Source organism: Sprattus sprattus (genome assembly GCF_963457725.1).
Source record: "Sprattus sprattus genome assembly, chromosome: 2".
Classification (NCBI taxonomy): domain Eukaryota; kingdom Metazoa; phylum Chordata; class Actinopteri; order Clupeiformes; family Clupeidae; genus Sprattus; species Sprattus sprattus.
This window is the reverse complement of record NC_137921.1, coordinates 36,805,475-36,822,324: the sequence shown is the minus strand read 5'-3', so window position 1 is coordinate 36,822,324 and position 16,850 is coordinate 36,805,475. Positions and strand designations below refer to the sequence as shown.

Here is a 16,850-nt window from a genome sequence, read left to right as displayed (position 1 = left end):
GACCAGTTCTTAGAGTTTCGACAGCCAAAGAATCGACTCTTGGCCAGGCAAACTGGTCTCAGAGTGGCACCAACTCTTTGCTGGTTAGAACCAAGAACCGATTACATTAGGGGCTGGGGACGGGATTATAGTGACTAACAAGACCAACTAAAACTTTGTGACCACCCTTTAAAACAACAAACAAAAAATAAACAAAGCTGTTTAGCAAGCTACTAATTTCTTGGTTAGTTTTGGTCAGCTAAGATCACCCAAGAAAGCATAGCTACACATTTCTCACATCAATATTACGTTGTTACATTAATGTTATGTTTGATGTTCATTTGATGTGAGTAGCTATGCTTGCTTAGGTAGTGTTAGCTGACCAACAGTGTTAAGTTGAAACAGAGAAGTCAGCCATTGATGTTGTTGTGCTTGGTTGCAGTGTTTCTGGGAAAGTGGAGTCACATATAGACGTATACAGTGACATAATGACGTGGCTTTTTGGTGTCTCTCTAGTCCGTGGAAAAGCAAACTGGCTCTTAGAAGGGTCTCATGTTGAACCAACCCCAAAACAGCTCTATCAGCTGCCCAGAACTAGCATCTAGTTAGCGTTGGTACAAAAAGTGGTGTATGAGGACTGTGTGCAGTATTCAGGAGCCTGCTTATGTGCTCAGTGCCAAAAATGTCTCACTTTCCCTTAGTGCCTCCTGATGTCTCTGGGTGGGATCTCAGTCATCTGGGAACTGTATGCCTTACAGTTTTAGCCAAAAATCCTTCATATGGATCCAATACCCTTCACATTTGGTTATATATGTGTGTGGTTAGGAGTTTGGTGAGAAAGGCATCTTTTCCGATTACAAATAACCATTGGATCTTCTCAGTGAATGAAACAGACCATCTTCTCACAACACCCTTGGAATTCAGTCACACTGGGGGAGGGGGCAGGTGATTCATCACTCTTTAGTTTGATCAGGCCAGGTCCCAATCAAGACAACAACAGTTACAAAATGTCCACAGAGACAGAGCTGAACAAATAAAGCCTTAATTCACACTGCTATTCAAAACAGGTGAATGTGTTAGCAGTAGTCTTCAATTTTGTTTTAAAGACACAGTGGCTGCAGTGGCTGTCGTGCTTGTCATACTTTCTTGAGAGAGACATTGAATGTAAACAGAAAGGCCATATGGCTGGGGATGTTCACTGATGTGGTGTGTGCATGTACGTGTTTGATGGAAGGAGGTTGGACAGCCTTTCACTCTAAGTGGAAAAATGCTGGACTCAAAGGATTACAGAATAATTTCCTGAATTATAAGCTGGAGCTGGAGCTGGAGCTGGAGCCAGGGAGCAAGAGAGGAATTGAAAGGGATTGAGAGAGAGCGAGAGGGGTGAGGGGTGAAGGACTTTGAGCCTGGTTTCAACATATGGGTTTCGGTGCAAAACAACAAAACAAAAAGGAAGGCACCAACATATCAGACATCACAAAAGAGGTAAAGACATAGCAGGGACAAGCAAAAACACCTTTTAGAATGTCTCAGCCAAGCCCAGTAACACACTGACAGAATGGGGGGGTATTTGCATCTCAATGGAACATGAGCAAGTCTTCTGTTTTCACCTCACTGGTGTTGCTACCAAGGAGTCAGTCTATTGAGACACTTATATTTTGGTTTCGACACCATCACATGAGGCTTGAAACTGTTGCCAATGTTTTGGAAGTTTGGCACATACATCTGTGGAGACCTTTGTGCCTAAATGAACTGTGGCTTCCATTGAAGATGTAAGTTGTATCCACATAGGGGCACGGTGTCCTGACTAGTCCCTTTAAAGGGTACTGCCTGGTGAAACCCAGCATACCACTGCAGAGCTGGAGCTGGACAAACATGCTGGTTTTCCCTGACGTGATGTTTTCAGTGGCTGGCCCTCGTCACTCTCTCCTTCTCTCTCTCTCTCTCTCTCTCTCTCTCTCTCTCTCTCTCATTCTGTCTCTCTCCCTCTCCCTCTCCCTCTCTGTCATTCCTTCTCCCTTTCTAAGGAAGCTGGCGCAGCTCTGCATTATTGTTCATTTCCATAAACAGTGTCCCACTCGGAATTCCTCGCATTCCACGCATGTCTCCTCTCCTCTCCTTTCCTGTCCTTCCTTGCTTCCTTCCTTCCTTCCTTTCTGTTCCGTCGGAACGCCACGTTGCCTCTGCCCACGTTCCAGCTCCACTCCGTCACTGGCTGTTGTCAGTGACAAAAACAAGGAGACGAAAAAGGGAGAAAGTGAGTGGTGTACAAGTCTAGAGCAGCATGTTTGGCTGACTAGGGCTGTTTGAGACGCCATATTGACCAAACACGCGACCGACTCGCTCATGCTCCCAGCTCCAGGTTCACATTTCGGGACCGGCTTTATTTTTGGCCTCCCGGGCGGGCGCTGGTTCTATCTTTAGCTCCTGACACCTTGGAAGCGGTGCAGCGGGTTAAGCCCTCATAGCGTGAGGCCGGGCACACGCGGGCCGAACCGTCACCTTCCCCCCTGCCTCTGGCCCTGGGAGTGACAGCACGGATGGCTAAGCTCTTCTTTAAACAGCAGCGCTTGGCTAAAGCAGACAGGCTCACTGGACGGGGCACATGGCACTGACAGATTGAGCTCCTCGGCTCTCCGGTGCATGACGCAGGACCTGGACCTCAGAGTTTTTCAAAAAAAGAGAGAGGGAGAAACAGAGAGAGACAGAGAGGGAGAAACAGAGATAAAGAGAGAGAAAATGTCAGTGTCCAATGGTGACATCTGTGTGTGCTGTTTTTCATTCCAACAAGGTTCATCAGTGGCATGGCTGATGAATGACCACAGATGTAGGCTCTGAACACAGTTTAGGGGGTCCCTTCTTTATTTAGAGTTCTCACAGCGTACATGAGAAATGACAACAACTGAGATAAGTCTTTCCGGGTTATAATTAAAGGTTAAAATAGGAAGAATGTCAGATGTAAATCTCTGCTATCATGGCTTCCAGATGGGTTTTTTAAATTCTTATTTGGTGTTGTGACATAAACATATGTGTTGCTGTCTTTGTTTCGTTTAATTGGTGTTTTTGTCCCTTGGATTGGCCTAAAGCTGGTCTTGGCTAATAACAGGCTTGGAGAGGAGGACCCTGCCTGGGTTGAAAGTAATCTGGTATTATCCCAGAGATTTTTTTCCCAGGCCTTCTGCTGCTGTTTCAGGCCTTTGAGAGCAGCCATTCACACCCAGTTTGGAGATGAAATTCACAATGACTGACACGTGCTTACTTTTTTTTTTTGTAACTTTGTTTTAGAGCAATCAGATGCTTGAGGCCGGCCAGTGATGTGGATTGGGCTAGGGTTTGGGATTAGAGGATTGGGCGACCTGTGGTGTTCCATTTTTATTTACATTGTTTTGCTTTGTGGCGTGTTCGAAAGCATTAAGCACAGCATTATATGGGTTTCATGTTACCTTCATGGCATGGAAAAAAAAACGGGAGTTAAAGGAACTGTAAACACCCCTCCCCCCATACCAAACCATACCGGAGCATCTATGGAATGTCTTACTGCTATGCTGTAATGCAGGGTTGTCCCTCTAGTCTAAATATCGCTTCCCGTGGAGAAATGCAGTCCCCCCACCCTAGCCACTGTCCCGCCACATAACAATAGCGAGGACATCGGCCTCATCCCAGTTCTCCCCTAAGAATGCGGCTTCTGGGTTCTGGCCCAGTTTCCCTGGAGGGCCGTGGGGAACCTCTGCAGCACAGCGGGGGGGATCTGTTGTGGGGGTCGCACAAACGCACGCTATTGTGGCCTAGGTGAATAAACACAGAAGGAATTTTCATCCGCACATGTAGGCCCTGGCAGCAAACAGTAATCCTGTAATGCTCATGCTACTTGTGTGTGTGTGTGTGTGTGTGTGTGTGTGTGTGTGTGTGTGTGTGTGTGTGTGGTGTGTGGTGTGTGGTGTGTGTGTGTGTGTGTGTGTGTGTGTGTGTGTGTGTGTGTGTGTGTGTGTGCGTGTTTGTGTGTGGGTGTGGGTGTGGGTGTAAATGTGTGTGTGTGTGTGTGTGTGTGTGTGTGTGTGTGTGTGTGTGTGTGTGTGTGTGTGTGTAAATGTGTATGTGTGTGTGTGTGTGTGTGTGTGTGTGTGTGTGTGTTTGTTTGTGTGTGTGTGTGTGTGTGTGTGTGTGTGTAAATACGTTGTGTGCATACGTTTTGAACCTCATTATTATACTTCATGAAGCCCATTTGCATTGCCTGCTTGACCTGCTATACAGTCTAATGTCTCTCTCTCTGTCTGTCCGTCCGTTAGGATCGCCCCAGAATGTATGACAGTCTAAATATGCACTCCCTGGAAAGCTCCCTGATTGACATCATGCGGGCGGAGCAGGACCCCATGAAGGGTAAGTTCCATATCAGACGTATAAATCTGCTATCACTGTGTTGGGGGAGGGAGTTCTTAGCAAAGGCTAGCCCTCAGAAACAAAGGTTGTTTTTTTCCACGTGTGTGGATGTTAATAGAAAGGGAAAATAGTTTCCACCCTTGGCTTCCCTTTCCACCAGCCTGTTTTCTTCAGGGATGATCACCTCTACCTCCATGTATTTAGACCAAGCACAGGACAGAATGTGTGCAGTCACAGGCTGAGGGAGAGTAACATTTACTCTCATATTGGTGTCATTGTAAGATCAAACAAGCAGCTCTCCCCTAGTCTCCCAAGGTTGAAACGTGTCGGTTGAAACATGCTAGTGGGAATGAATGCAGGGATTTCATAATGTTTGCAGCAGCTTAGCATTGGACTCAAAATCCCATTAGGCAGGCTTCCAAAGTGCTGAAAATAACAGAAAATTCTCAGGCATGCCCAAGGCTCACAATAGCACAGTATGGCTTCAGTTTGCATTAATTTCTTTTCATATCAGCTATATAAAGACGGTTCATAGCTTTATGGCTAGATTCAGTGAGCTTAGTTTACATTGTGTGATCTTACTGTTAGGTTTGTACTGACGTGAAATACCATCTTTGTGTGTCTGTGTGTGTGTGTGTCTGTGTGTGTGTCCTTTCTGCGTGTGTATGTGTGTGTGTGTGTGTGTGTGTGTGTGTGTGCGTGCGTGTGTGCGCGCGTGTGTGTGTGCACGTGTGTGTGTTCTGCTCACACCTTTGGACCAGAGTTGAAGTGAAATATGTGTTCTTTTTGTATATTCAGTGCGCGGGCGCGTGTGGCGCGCGTGTGTGTGTGTGTGTGTGTGTGTGTGTGTGTGTGTGTTCCCCGGTGCAGAGAGTGGGGATCCATACATCCTGCTCTGCTGAGCTCTTCTCTGGGTGTGGCCCTGCAGCCATGACTGGTGGGAGCTTCTTGTTTTGCCTGCAGGAGCAGATGGATGGAGCAGACACACAGAGCAGCATTCACAGCTCAGCGAGAGAAAGAGCCGCTGACCAAATCTGTCTCCCCTCAGAGTTTTTCAAATAGAAAGAGAAAGAGAAAGAGAGAGAGCGAGAGAGAGAGAGAGAGAGAGAGAGAGCAATCCCCACTATAATAAGAAAGACTGTATATGAGTATGCATGTGTGTGTGATGTGTACGTGAGAGAGAGAGAGAGAGAGAGAGAGAGAGAGAGAGAGAGAGAGAGAGAGAGAGAGACAGACTAATTTTAGAGCTTGCTGCTCTCACATATACTGCGTGTGACAGCAGAGAGGAGAGTGGGGGCAGGGTGAGAGGCGAGAGCTAGAATAGCTAGGTGAGGCTCACAACAAGTCATGCAGCCCTAGCTTGAACAAACACACAAACAGCACCACAGACTGTCATTAGTCGACAGAGCAGTGTGCCATTGTTACAGAGGATCTGGATTTAAAATTCAAAAATAATCAAAAATAATTGACCACTGAACGAGCATTGAGCTGATGTGTGCAATAAGTGCAAATGTTTGGAACCAGCCCATACTACAGACATACTATAATGGAACTGGAATAGACAAGCAAGCCATTGGAATCTGCTGACCTGACATATCATTTGATATATGCAGAGTGGTTAGAGTTCAAGGAAAATGTGAGGTAAACAACTCACTGGGAATTCTTCAGGCTTGCAGGTGATAAATCATTCTGAATGTCTAAAGCTATATTGTCTCTATTGACTAAAGCTATGTTATCAGTGAAGGTGATGACAGAAAAACATTGACATAATCTCTGGTATGCTGTGTACATGAAGGGAACCTGCTAATCTGGCTAGTGCTAAGGGAAAAACACACTTCTACTTCTACTTCCTCTCTCTACTCTTTGCCCAGCCTAGCACACATGCCCTCATATTTGACTGACGTCCTGAAGGCCCAATCTGTGACAGAGCTTTCTCTGAGCTTCTTATTGGTTTAAGGCAAAGGCTTGTGGAGAAAAATCTTCCCAGGCTGTTCAATGAGTTGGACTCACAAAAGCCTTTGAGGCATCCCACAGCCATATGGTTTTGGGAACCTCAAAAAAATCACACATGATAGCTTTTAAGGTATTGTGTGAAAGAATCGAGTTTTTGTTTGCCCTCATTCTGTGTGGAATCACAGGTCAAACAGCTGAAACAGCTGCAAGTGGCGTGTCCCACAGATGGTGATTTGTCTCTTAAATAGGAGATATATTTAGTAATTGTGTTAAATAGCACTGTGTCATTTCTGCAATTCCTATGGACCTTTAGGAATGATTCAGTGGACCTTCAATTGTAATGCTCACATAAACTGCAGTAGGCACCCACAGTGTTAAATATAGTTTTAGACATCTAAGTAGTACAGATGACTTATTACTCGAGTAAATGAGGCCTGTGATTGAATGAAAATGTGGATTTAGAAGAGAATATGTCTTAAAGGCTAGGATATGTATGTCTTTGAATACATGCCCATGAAGTTAGCGAGAGTTGTTTTGTTTTGATGAGGGCTATGGTGTCAGCGGTGGGTTGGAGAGCACATCTGGCATCTTGTGTGACGAGTGGCTCTCAGACAGGTGACTCAGGCGGCGATGTCTGCTCCGGCCCATCGAACTCGCTGGGGCACGGCGTGTTTTGTATTCCGTCAGCACAGGAGATGGCTTTGTGCGCCGTCTACCACCGAACAGAGGAGCCGTTGTCGCCGTTCTTTGCCCTGATTTTTTGGGGCCTGGAACAAGTCACATGACCAAAGAGCTACCGCTCTCTCTCTCTCTCTCTCTCCCTCTTTCTCTATCTATCTCTCTGCTGGGCCCGTGGTGGCACCCCCTGGAGGTCTCGTCTTGTGTTGTCCATCTGTCTCGTACATGTCTCATCCTGCTCTCTGTCTGTCACCCTCTCTGTCTGTCTGTCTGTCTGTCTGTTTCTCTGGTGTTCAGGCCGTGTGGGATGCCCTCACCCCGGGGCAGATGGTCTGCTCATGCTCAATGGTAATTATGTCCATCCTCATCACCATTGTGTGTAGTGATTCAGGCGTGGCTTCCCCCCTCTTCATCTCTGCCTGTTCTCTCTGCATCAATCTGCATGTGATTGCACTGTGTGTGTGCGTGTGTTTGTGTCTGTGTATGTCATCTGTGTGAGCAGCTTATTCATTGTGGAGCTTAGCCTTGAGTTAACTACAGACTAGAAGATGGGGTTAGTTTGATTCAGAATCTGGCATGAATTGGGTGTAAAAAGGGTGTAAACCTACATCAAAGTGATATCTGGTCCAAAATGAATTAAAAACAAATTAATATAGAATCATCTGTCTATAATCAGGGGAATTAGCTGAACCAACTATGTTAGCTAGCGTTGTAATTGAGAAGTAGGGTGGTAGATCTAAGGCCATGCTCAGAACAACTGGCCCAAGGCAGTGAACTAAGATTTTTTTGGGGAATCAGATGATCTTACATTAGTCTTTCATTCCTGTATCTATCCCATAGTCAGAAGACTAACAGTTGACAGTTGTCATGACAGCTGACAGTTGACATGATCCTGCTGTTGGTTTCGCTGGGCTTTGTTTAGTTCTGGTTCTAGTTTTACTTATCACTTATGAAGGTCTCATTATGAGCTCATGTCATATTTTATTGTTGGCCCATGTCCAAAATTGAGTTGAAAAGTGTTTGTTTGAAAAGCAAAGGAACTGGTTGACAAGTCATTACTGTAAATGTTGTATGCCACTGCCTGAGTGTTGATCCCTCAGCCATCATTCGAAGCGTCCTTGAGCCTGCAATAGAAAAACTCAGTTTTGTTAGTGACTCTTCCATGCACTCCTTGACGTGTGATTCTGTTTGTTTGCTTGCCTGCTTGCATGTTGTCGTGTGTTTATTTTGAAGGGGGGATGGGTGTCAATCGTCCTCCATATTCATATCAGAATGGACACTAAATATATTTGGATAGTGTGAGTGTGAAACAGCTGTGGGTTGATGTGCTTCCCTCTTTATTTCTCTCTTCTTAAAAAAATTACTCATTTGTGCATGTTCTCCCAGCTTAGCTGAGCCTGTGGTGAACACTCAGAGTCTCCCTGAGGAGACGCTGACTGGTTCAGCCTGTGGGTCGAGTCATGTCATGTCGTGCTTTAGGGTCACGAAAACAAGTTGGGGTTGTTTGTCTCTGGCTCAGCTGGAAAGGGAGTTTTCAAACGCATTGTCACATGATTCAGAGCCATAGCCCCTTGCCTGGAAGTTACCAATCACATGGGTCATGCAGTAATGAAGATCACATGATCATCTGGAACGCCTGATGACAGTCACATGATTAGTGTGGAGTGGATGTGTACAACTTTAGCCCCAAGGATCAGAGACTCCTCAGGTTACTGATAATGTCACAGTGTTTCAGACTTTTCCTGAATAGATGGCAGGCCAAATTAATCTACTTTTTGCTTGGTTCAAAGAGAAATTGTGATATTTGAGAGAACAAGAACCTTAGGAACCATAAAGGCAGCCCTTTGCACGTTTTGTCTCGTATCGACTCTCCTCTCTGCTAAAACTCTCCTCTAATTTGTTTACATGCAGCACGGAGCTATGGGAGACGACGAGGTAACCTCCGCTCACTGTGATGTGATGTGATGTGCTGTGCGCTGTTGCATGGCTAACAATGTGTGTGTCACACATACATGTACATGCAGACACAACAGGCCGATCATATGCCGCCTCTGTCTTTAACTCTTTTGTGTAACCAACGCCAGCATCTGCCCTATGGCGAAGAGCAGTTTTGTTAGTAGTCACTACCTGCCGCCGTACTTTCATGTGCCTAACACCCACAAAGTACTAAGATTCCGCTTTATTGTGCAATTCTGATCATGATCTCTTTCGGTGACAGTATTACCAAGGCCAAAAACATGTTGGTATTTGGGTTTCCCTCATCAAATTTGTATTATTCTTTACAGGAAGATATTGCTCTCTGAATGAACATTTACCCATCAGCATTTATTGTATTTCTATTCAAGTATAACTTTCAACCTCATTCCACCTCAGTGTACCACACCAAGGTCTTTCTTCCTAGAAGAGGCTTGTGTCAATCCAGCAAGGCTGTTCCCTTAATTACACGTGTGGCAGTGTTTCCCAGGGAACAGGGTCGAATTAATGAGGGATTAAGATCAATTAGTTGCGGGCCGTGCTGCTATCGTTGCCCTACCGGCTTGGCCTTTCTCCTCGGAGAAGCCCTTTCTGTAATGCACACTGCTCCACACAGATCCATCCAATCAGCTTTCACTCTCACTGAAAGAAGTGTGTCTTCACACATGTCTACATAAGAAACACAGGTTGGATTGGACACACTCAAAAGCAAACTGATTCTGGACTACAAGCCATTTTGGTTACGGTGACGATGATCGATGTCACCCCCAAAGTTTCACTAGAAGTTAACTCAGCATTGATTGCTCGATGGGTGTGTTCAATTTAGAACACTGTTGACTTGTTCACTGCTGGTTTTGCCTATTGGCATCTAGTCTCTGGTTCTGGACTTCGTCGTTACTCCTTGAGGCTGTATCCCAACATTTCCCAACAATCCAGTCTGACGAATCCTCTCCCAACAGGACGCTCTTCCTTGTTTCCGATCGATGACGGCCTCCTCGATGACGGCCATGGCAACCAGGGCATCCCTGGAGTTCTTGGCTCCCCTAACTGCTACCCTCACCAGAATGGGGAGCGCATTGAGCGCTTCTCCCGTAAGGTGTTTGTGGGAGGCCTCCCTCCAGACATTGATGAAGGTCAGTAGAGTGATAGGAGAACTAATGTGCCCTTAACACTCAGTTATGTTGGAAATGATGGATATCGGAAGGTATTTCTCACTCACTTTTTACTTCTTCTCCTCACAGATGAGATCACCACAAGCTTCCGCCGTTTCGGCCATCTGGTGGTAGATTGGCCTCACAAGGCCGAGAGCAAATCCTACTTCCCCCCTAAAGGTAACATTAATGGCCAGCAGACCATTTCAGCCCCTGTGAGCTCCATTAGAAACAGCACTGACTTTGACATTGAGACTTGAATATGGAGTACATTTTTCCATATTTCCTATCAATATGCTAAACTGGTTCCAAGCATCAGCAATCATAATGTTTTGCACAGAACAAAGGGTATCTGTTTTTTCAGTAGAAAATCTTTCTGCATAATTGTTGCCTTGGTTACAGGCTTGAACTGATAAGTGCTTTTTCCAGCTGATAAAAGAAAATGATGTGTTGTCTAGGTTACGCCTTTCTGCTGTTCCAAGAGGAGAGCTCTGTTCAGGCTCTGATCGAGGCCTGTCTGGAGGAGGATGGCAAGCTCTACCTGTGTGTGTCCAGTCCAACCATCAAGGACAAGCCAGTGAGTTTTCGCAGCCAACTTGTCAAAGCCAGTTTATCATTGCCAAAGCTTCTTGTACAAGTCAAACAGCCAACAAATGTCCCTACTTGCATCATCAATTATAGTGAAACCAAAGCCAGACTTGAAATTGACGCTTCAGAAGATTATTGTTTAATTTTGAGCATTGTTTATAAAAAATCTTGCAAATCTATTTTTTCTAAACGCCTTTCCATCCCTCAGGTCCAGATTCGTCCGTGGAATCTGAGCGACAGTGACTTTGTGATGGACGGCTCTCAGCCCCTCGACCCGCGTAAGACTATCTTTGTAGGAGGCGTCCCTCGCCCCCTTCGTGCAGGTCAGCACCCTTCACCTTTCAGTCAAATCTCAACACTCACTGGTCTTGTTTGTTCACCTCTCTCTCTGGCTGTCATTCATTGGTTCACCCTCTCTGCTGTTTCTTCTGCTCTGCAGTGGAGCTGGCCATGATCATGGATCGTTTGTATGGCGGCGTCTGCTACGCTGGCATCGACACTGACCCGGAGCTCAAGTACCCCAAGGGGGCGGGCCGTGTGGCCTTTTCCAATCAGCAGAGCTACATCGCTGCCATCAGCGCCCGATTCGTTCAGCTGCAGCACGGGGACATCGACAAACGGGTATGGTGCTTCTCAATCCATCTAGCAGAGACTTAATGGTGCCATATGTGGCTTTTATTGGAAATAATTGTTTTCCAGACCTGACCTTTCATAATGATTCTATGAACCATGAAATATTAGTGAACTTAGTGAACCATGAAATATTAGTCTTGACTTCATATTAGGTTTGTAAGCTTTTATTTACATTTTTAAGCACTGCTTATCCTCAAGGGTTGCAATAAAAAGGCTGAAATAAACACAGAAAACTTAGAAATTACAGTAACAATTATGCTTTCAGGATTACATCATTGTTGTAAGTCTAGAATTTTTTTTTTATATATTGTAGCTTTGAGTAATTCTCCTGCCGTTGTGAATGCTAGCATGAACACTGGCCAGAAAGACTCAGAAGAGCAGGTGAGAGACGGAAGGAAGGGAAAGAAAGAAATAGGGAAAGAAAGTTCAGTTCAGTTCAGTTCAGTTCTCAGGCTTGTGTGGTGTTTTTTTTGTGTGGTTTAAATGGGACAAACGTGAATTAAAGATTTGCAGATTATCAGGCAGCAGTCCCTGCAGTGAGTTACAAGCTTGTTAGTTCTGATTGAATTAGCCATGCTGTCTAGGATTGGGCCTGGAAATCATTGACAATTAGTAATCGCTTTAATTATTACCATTACTGAGGGAGAGATTAAGTTGTAGATTGAGCTTTTAACTAACTAGACAATACAATGCCTGTTCCTATGCATCTGTATGGGTCTTAAACAGTGATATTAGTCATTGTTGTTATCAGACTTAACTGTTCATGACTACTCTCTGAAATATTGTCGCAATTGTAGTATGTTGTGTTGGCATTCTTATCAAAGTGTTTTCTTGTCAAGTTCGCAAACATTTCATCTCAGTATGTTTGTTCAGCTAGTGGTGCTGCCTGACCTGATCGCTCTCCTGTGTGTGTGCGTGACTGCCCCCTTCAGGTGGAGGTGAAGCCCTACGTCCTAGACGACCAGCTGTGTGATGAGTGCCAGGGGGCGCGCTGCGGGGGCAAGTTTGCGCCCTTCTTCTGCGCTAACGTCACCTGCCTGCAGTACTACTGTGAGTTCTGCTGGGCCAACATCCACTCGCGTGCCGGCCGTGAGTTCCACAAGCCCCTGGTCAAAGAGGGGGCCGATCGCCCACGCCAGATCCACTTTCGCTGGAACTGAAGGCCGTGGAGAGAGTGGAGAGACGACGACATAGCATGAGGCAGGAAGAAGTGCATTGTTCTGCCCCCTCACCCCCCCAAGCTAGCAGTATAGAATATGTAACAGTATACAGTTTAAGCAAATATAAATCTATATAAATCTATATCTCTATAAAAATATAAATATGTATCTTTTGTAGCAGCCAAAACACTACAAGCCTCAGTTTTTCACCAAACCACCCGCCATCTCAGGCTTTGATGACTTTTTTGTGGTACTTTCATGGTTTTTTTTAAACAAAAAAGGAGATTAACAGAAGAGAAATTGATTTTTTTGTAGTTTTTTCAAATTATTTTTCTATGTGAGATTTAAAGTAGATCAGAGAATGTTTTCGCATGGGAGGGGGCAGCCCGTCTGTCTGTTTGCTGCTAGTTACCCCCCCTCCTCCCCTAGCTGGTGGGTGAAGTGCGCACTTGTTTCTGGAAAAACCTTGATTATTTAATCTCTGACGCCTGCCCCAGGTCATTAACCAAAGGTAGCAAAAATGATAGGAAGCATGAAAGTGTAGGAGAGGAAAAAGCAAACTAACAAAACGACAAAGACCTATCTCCTTATGTTTCGACGTGCGCCTTATACTTACAAAAGAATAATTCTAAAAAAGAAGATAGGGCTATGTTGCTCTCAATTTAGACCTGCAAAAAAGACAATACCTCAAAATAACGAATCTGGTTTGTAGTTAACTCTATCTACCATTGTTAATCACACAAGCTATGTAAGAAGCTTTGCTGCTATATATAATATATGAATAGATGTATAGTTATATATATTAAATGCCATCTACAAGAAAGGAATCGTTAAAAATTAAAATGCAGTCTACAAGGTCACTCAGACATGGCAGCCGATGTTGCCCCTGAAGACTAGAATGTGAAATCATCAGTGCATGTTTGTGTCTATAGGCCATGTGCATGAAGGGCAGTGGTTACTGGTAACATATAGAGAAAGAAAACAAGTTACTAAACTCATATTAAAGGAAAAATAAGCTCAACACCATGTAGCATGAACAAAAGAAACTATCAAAGATCTTGGTATCAAAAGTGAGTTAAGTTGAGAAGTTCTTACAAAAAAAAAAAACATGCATGCATTGATGTGATGATTCGTTTACATGATTATTCCACCAGAAACATTAATTTTAGATTATTATGTCTGCCCATCTTTTTGTATTTGGTGATCTGTGAGGATTTCAACAAAAAAAGAAGAAAAAAATCTGAGTGGCGTTTGTGGTTAGTGTATGTGGCGTCCGTGTAACGTGTGGCTATAGTTAGTGTGGATTGAGGTTTTTTGTTAAGTTACAATGTAGATAAAGAGGAAACTTTTGCCTTTACCCTACGTACTGTTACCTCCCTATACTCATACACTCAACCAGTGTTTCTCGATGTAGCATAGACCATAGCTGACAAAAGGCTAATTTTAAACTATAGCCAGATTTTAAACAATTATCCAGTGTAAAATAGGTAGGCATTTTACACAAACACATTAGCTAGCCAATAAAGGATACAAAACACATCTGCTGATGCAACATGTATGCAAGTTTAGGTAAGGAGCTATAGCTGGAATAGCTTCTCGGTTTCTCAAATCAAATAGTGGTATCACTTAATAGTGTCCGTGGGGAAGAATGATCACTTGAGAGACAAAAACAAATCCCAATCATTTATGTCCCTTTACTCCCCCTTGAGCGTCTGGTAGGTTCATGAAAAAGAGTAAAGAATAGCTAAATTTGTGCCGTCATGATCGGTCCCCCTCCCATTGATCCTGTGCGGTTATTACACTTGATTAACTCTTAGGGACAATCTAACCAATAGCCGAGGAGGCCAGTTCTGCAGCTGGCTGTCTGGTACTGTACTGTATATTGGTGTATGTGTCGAACTGACTTTTTTTTCTGTGCTGTGTGCTTTTCTGTGTTTGTCTGTGAGCACCACGCCCAAGTGTTGCTGTCCTTTCGGTGTTTGTGATTGAAGCTTTTTAAGTGACTCTACTGTTACTACTTCAAGATGAGATTGTATGGTTTATTTATTGAGTTGTGTCTTAAAAAAAAAAAAAAATTGAGTATTTATTTGTCAATATACTACACATTTTGCATCTGCCCCCTTTATCTCTCTAATCACTTTTGATAATATAGTGCACTACATGTTCCGAATTTCCTACTCTCTGAATACAGTCCTTCGTTGATCTTCCTATGGTTATCAACAAGCTGGCTAACCCTGAAGTTTTGAAAAATGAAAAGCTGTCCGTTTTCTTTACCTGTATGTCATCATTTTATAAATGATTTCACGTCCCTTGGACACCTACCTATTTTTTAACCAGATGATTTTAATATTCCTTATTTTTTCATAATAAGTTATTTAATATTTTTTTGCAAGTTGGCTTAGGTTTTCTATGTGAATGCAGAGCAGTAATGGAAATGTGTGTCCTAAAAAGGATGTCAGGGGATTTGGGGTGGTGCTTTCTTTGAAGGCACTGCTTACTATGCCTGGTCAAATCAAAATGGAGGACGAATCATGCATACGAGATTTGCTGAGCTTTGCCTCAAAGATATACACACACACACACACACATATATATATGAAGGAACCTTTCACATTTCCTTAAGTGTTAGTGTCCTTGTGACTGTTGACACTACAACACAGCTATGTTAGAACTGGGTCTAAATGGTTGAAAGAGTGACACTAGCAAAAGTGTTGGCACCCAACCACACCACTTTCCCCTGACACTGGCCTCTTTGTGTTGTGAGTACCGTGTCTGGTCTTCTGTGTTGAACACTGTTGCTTTGTACGTTTGTGTGTATGTGTATACGTGTGTCGTTATTTTTGTTTTTGTAAAAATCATATTTATTTCACTATTTTTGTAGATGAATAACTATTTGATTTGGATTGTATTTTTGTATTTCGATAGGCTTATTTTACACATTTTATTTCCCCCTAATATTTATAGTTCTGTCCAGAAGCAGGATTCTGTTTGAGACAAAAAAGAAACAAAGGCCGTTTCAAGAAACTCCCATGCAATTATGTATATATTGATATATTAATATATAAACACTAGTAATATATTAATATACTTAATATATGAATACATCACGTGTTTTGTTTGAAGGAAGTACACATTGAGGGTTCTATTATGTTCATGGAAGACACTTGAGATTTTGCCCCTGTTGCATCGAGACTCGTGGTCTCTCCTCATTGATGCTCCGAAACTTGAATATAACACATTTTGAAAGGCTGACTAACCTCGAATCTGTGTTGTGACGTGCAATACTGTTTCTAATGTTTGTATAAAAAAAAGTAAGAATAACAGTGTATACCTTTTTAATGCAGATTTATTTTTTTCATTGCATATTTTGCAAATTTCTGATTCACAGTGTCATTTTTTACTGTCAGAAAATAAAACCCCTTTTTTTCATTGCAACTATTTTTAAATCCAGATATCTTTGTACTGATGTAAATGATTGTAGTTATTTTGGATAGTGTTTTGCTAACAAAAGGAGAGACTTTTTCATGCATATTTCTATTTCTTTTCATTTTGGTTTATTCTTTTTGTATTTCATTTAAATAGACAAGTAGCAAAATACTTGGAATAATTTTTCATATTATGTGTCATTAATATTATTTTGTATTTTTATGTGGAATATATATATAAATATATAATTTTATGATGCTAATTGCAAAAATATTATTTTAAGTTGAATTATTTTTAAAGCTAAAATCTTTGTAATATTGTCAAAGTTACTAGTTTCTAAATCGGAGTTTGTGTATAGATTCACACAAGTGGTTTATGAAGTGTTCGGATTGTAATTATTACTGAATGGTTCTTTGATATGCAAATGAATATCGTGGATTTTTATTTTGGTTTGTTTTGTATTTAAATGGGGTGTTGATTACAATCTTTCATTTCCTGAATAAAGACCCATTCTGTTCGGACACAGTATGCGTTCCGACTTGGTTTATTTCTGGCGAGTTCAGGTCCTGACTTCAGTCTTCAGTTCACTAGTTGAGACTCTTTCAAACTGTACATCTGTTACAATATTTAAAGTCGAGGAAAGGGATGTAGGAGTTTAAAAAGGTCTTTACCTCAGAATAAAAATTGATATTTTGGTTTTAGTACTAACTTAATTGAAGCAAGTCTTGTCCAAGAGCTGCAAGTGAGCACGCCAGGACCATGATATCTTCCTCTGATATTTTGTGAGCATTTTAGCCCAAACGATGATCCCGTTATCTGAGGCGTTGTCTGTCTAATCATATCTGGCTGTGCTAATCAAATCCTTCAGCAGCTGAATTTGGAATATAACAAATGTTATACAAAAGCTTGCTACAGACTTGGTGCAGGCATC

General features: G+C 42.9%; 1 protein-coding gene across 2 annotated transcripts in view; it reads left to right on the top strand.

Moving 5' to 3' along the window:
- The window catches only part of cpeb2 (cytoplasmic polyadenylation element binding protein 2), a 20,687-nt gene extending 4,247 nt beyond the window's left edge, over positions 1–16,440 (top strand). The window contains exons 3-11 of one of the 2 annotated variants that reach the window (XM_080832675.1): positions 4,266–4,356; positions 7,285–7,335; positions 8,899–8,922; positions 9,921–10,094; positions 10,203–10,292; positions 10,571–10,689; positions 10,909–11,023; positions 11,140–11,321; positions 12,266–16,440. In XM_080832675.1, coding sequence (XP_080688801.1) covers positions 4,266–4,356; positions 7,285–7,335; positions 8,899–8,922; positions 9,921–10,094; positions 10,203–10,292; positions 10,571–10,689; positions 10,909–11,023; positions 11,140–11,321; positions 12,266–12,493 — 1,074 coding nt within the window. In that variant the 3' untranslated portion in view covers positions 12,494–16,440. The remainder of the gene's footprint in view (positions 1–4,265; positions 4,357–7,284; positions 7,336–8,898; positions 8,923–9,920; positions 10,095–10,202; positions 10,293–10,570; positions 10,690–10,908; positions 11,024–11,139; positions 11,322–12,265) is intronic. The other variant, XM_080832676.1, reaches the window with a different exon arrangement.
- The last annotated feature ends 410 nt before the right edge of the window (positions 16,441–16,850 follow it).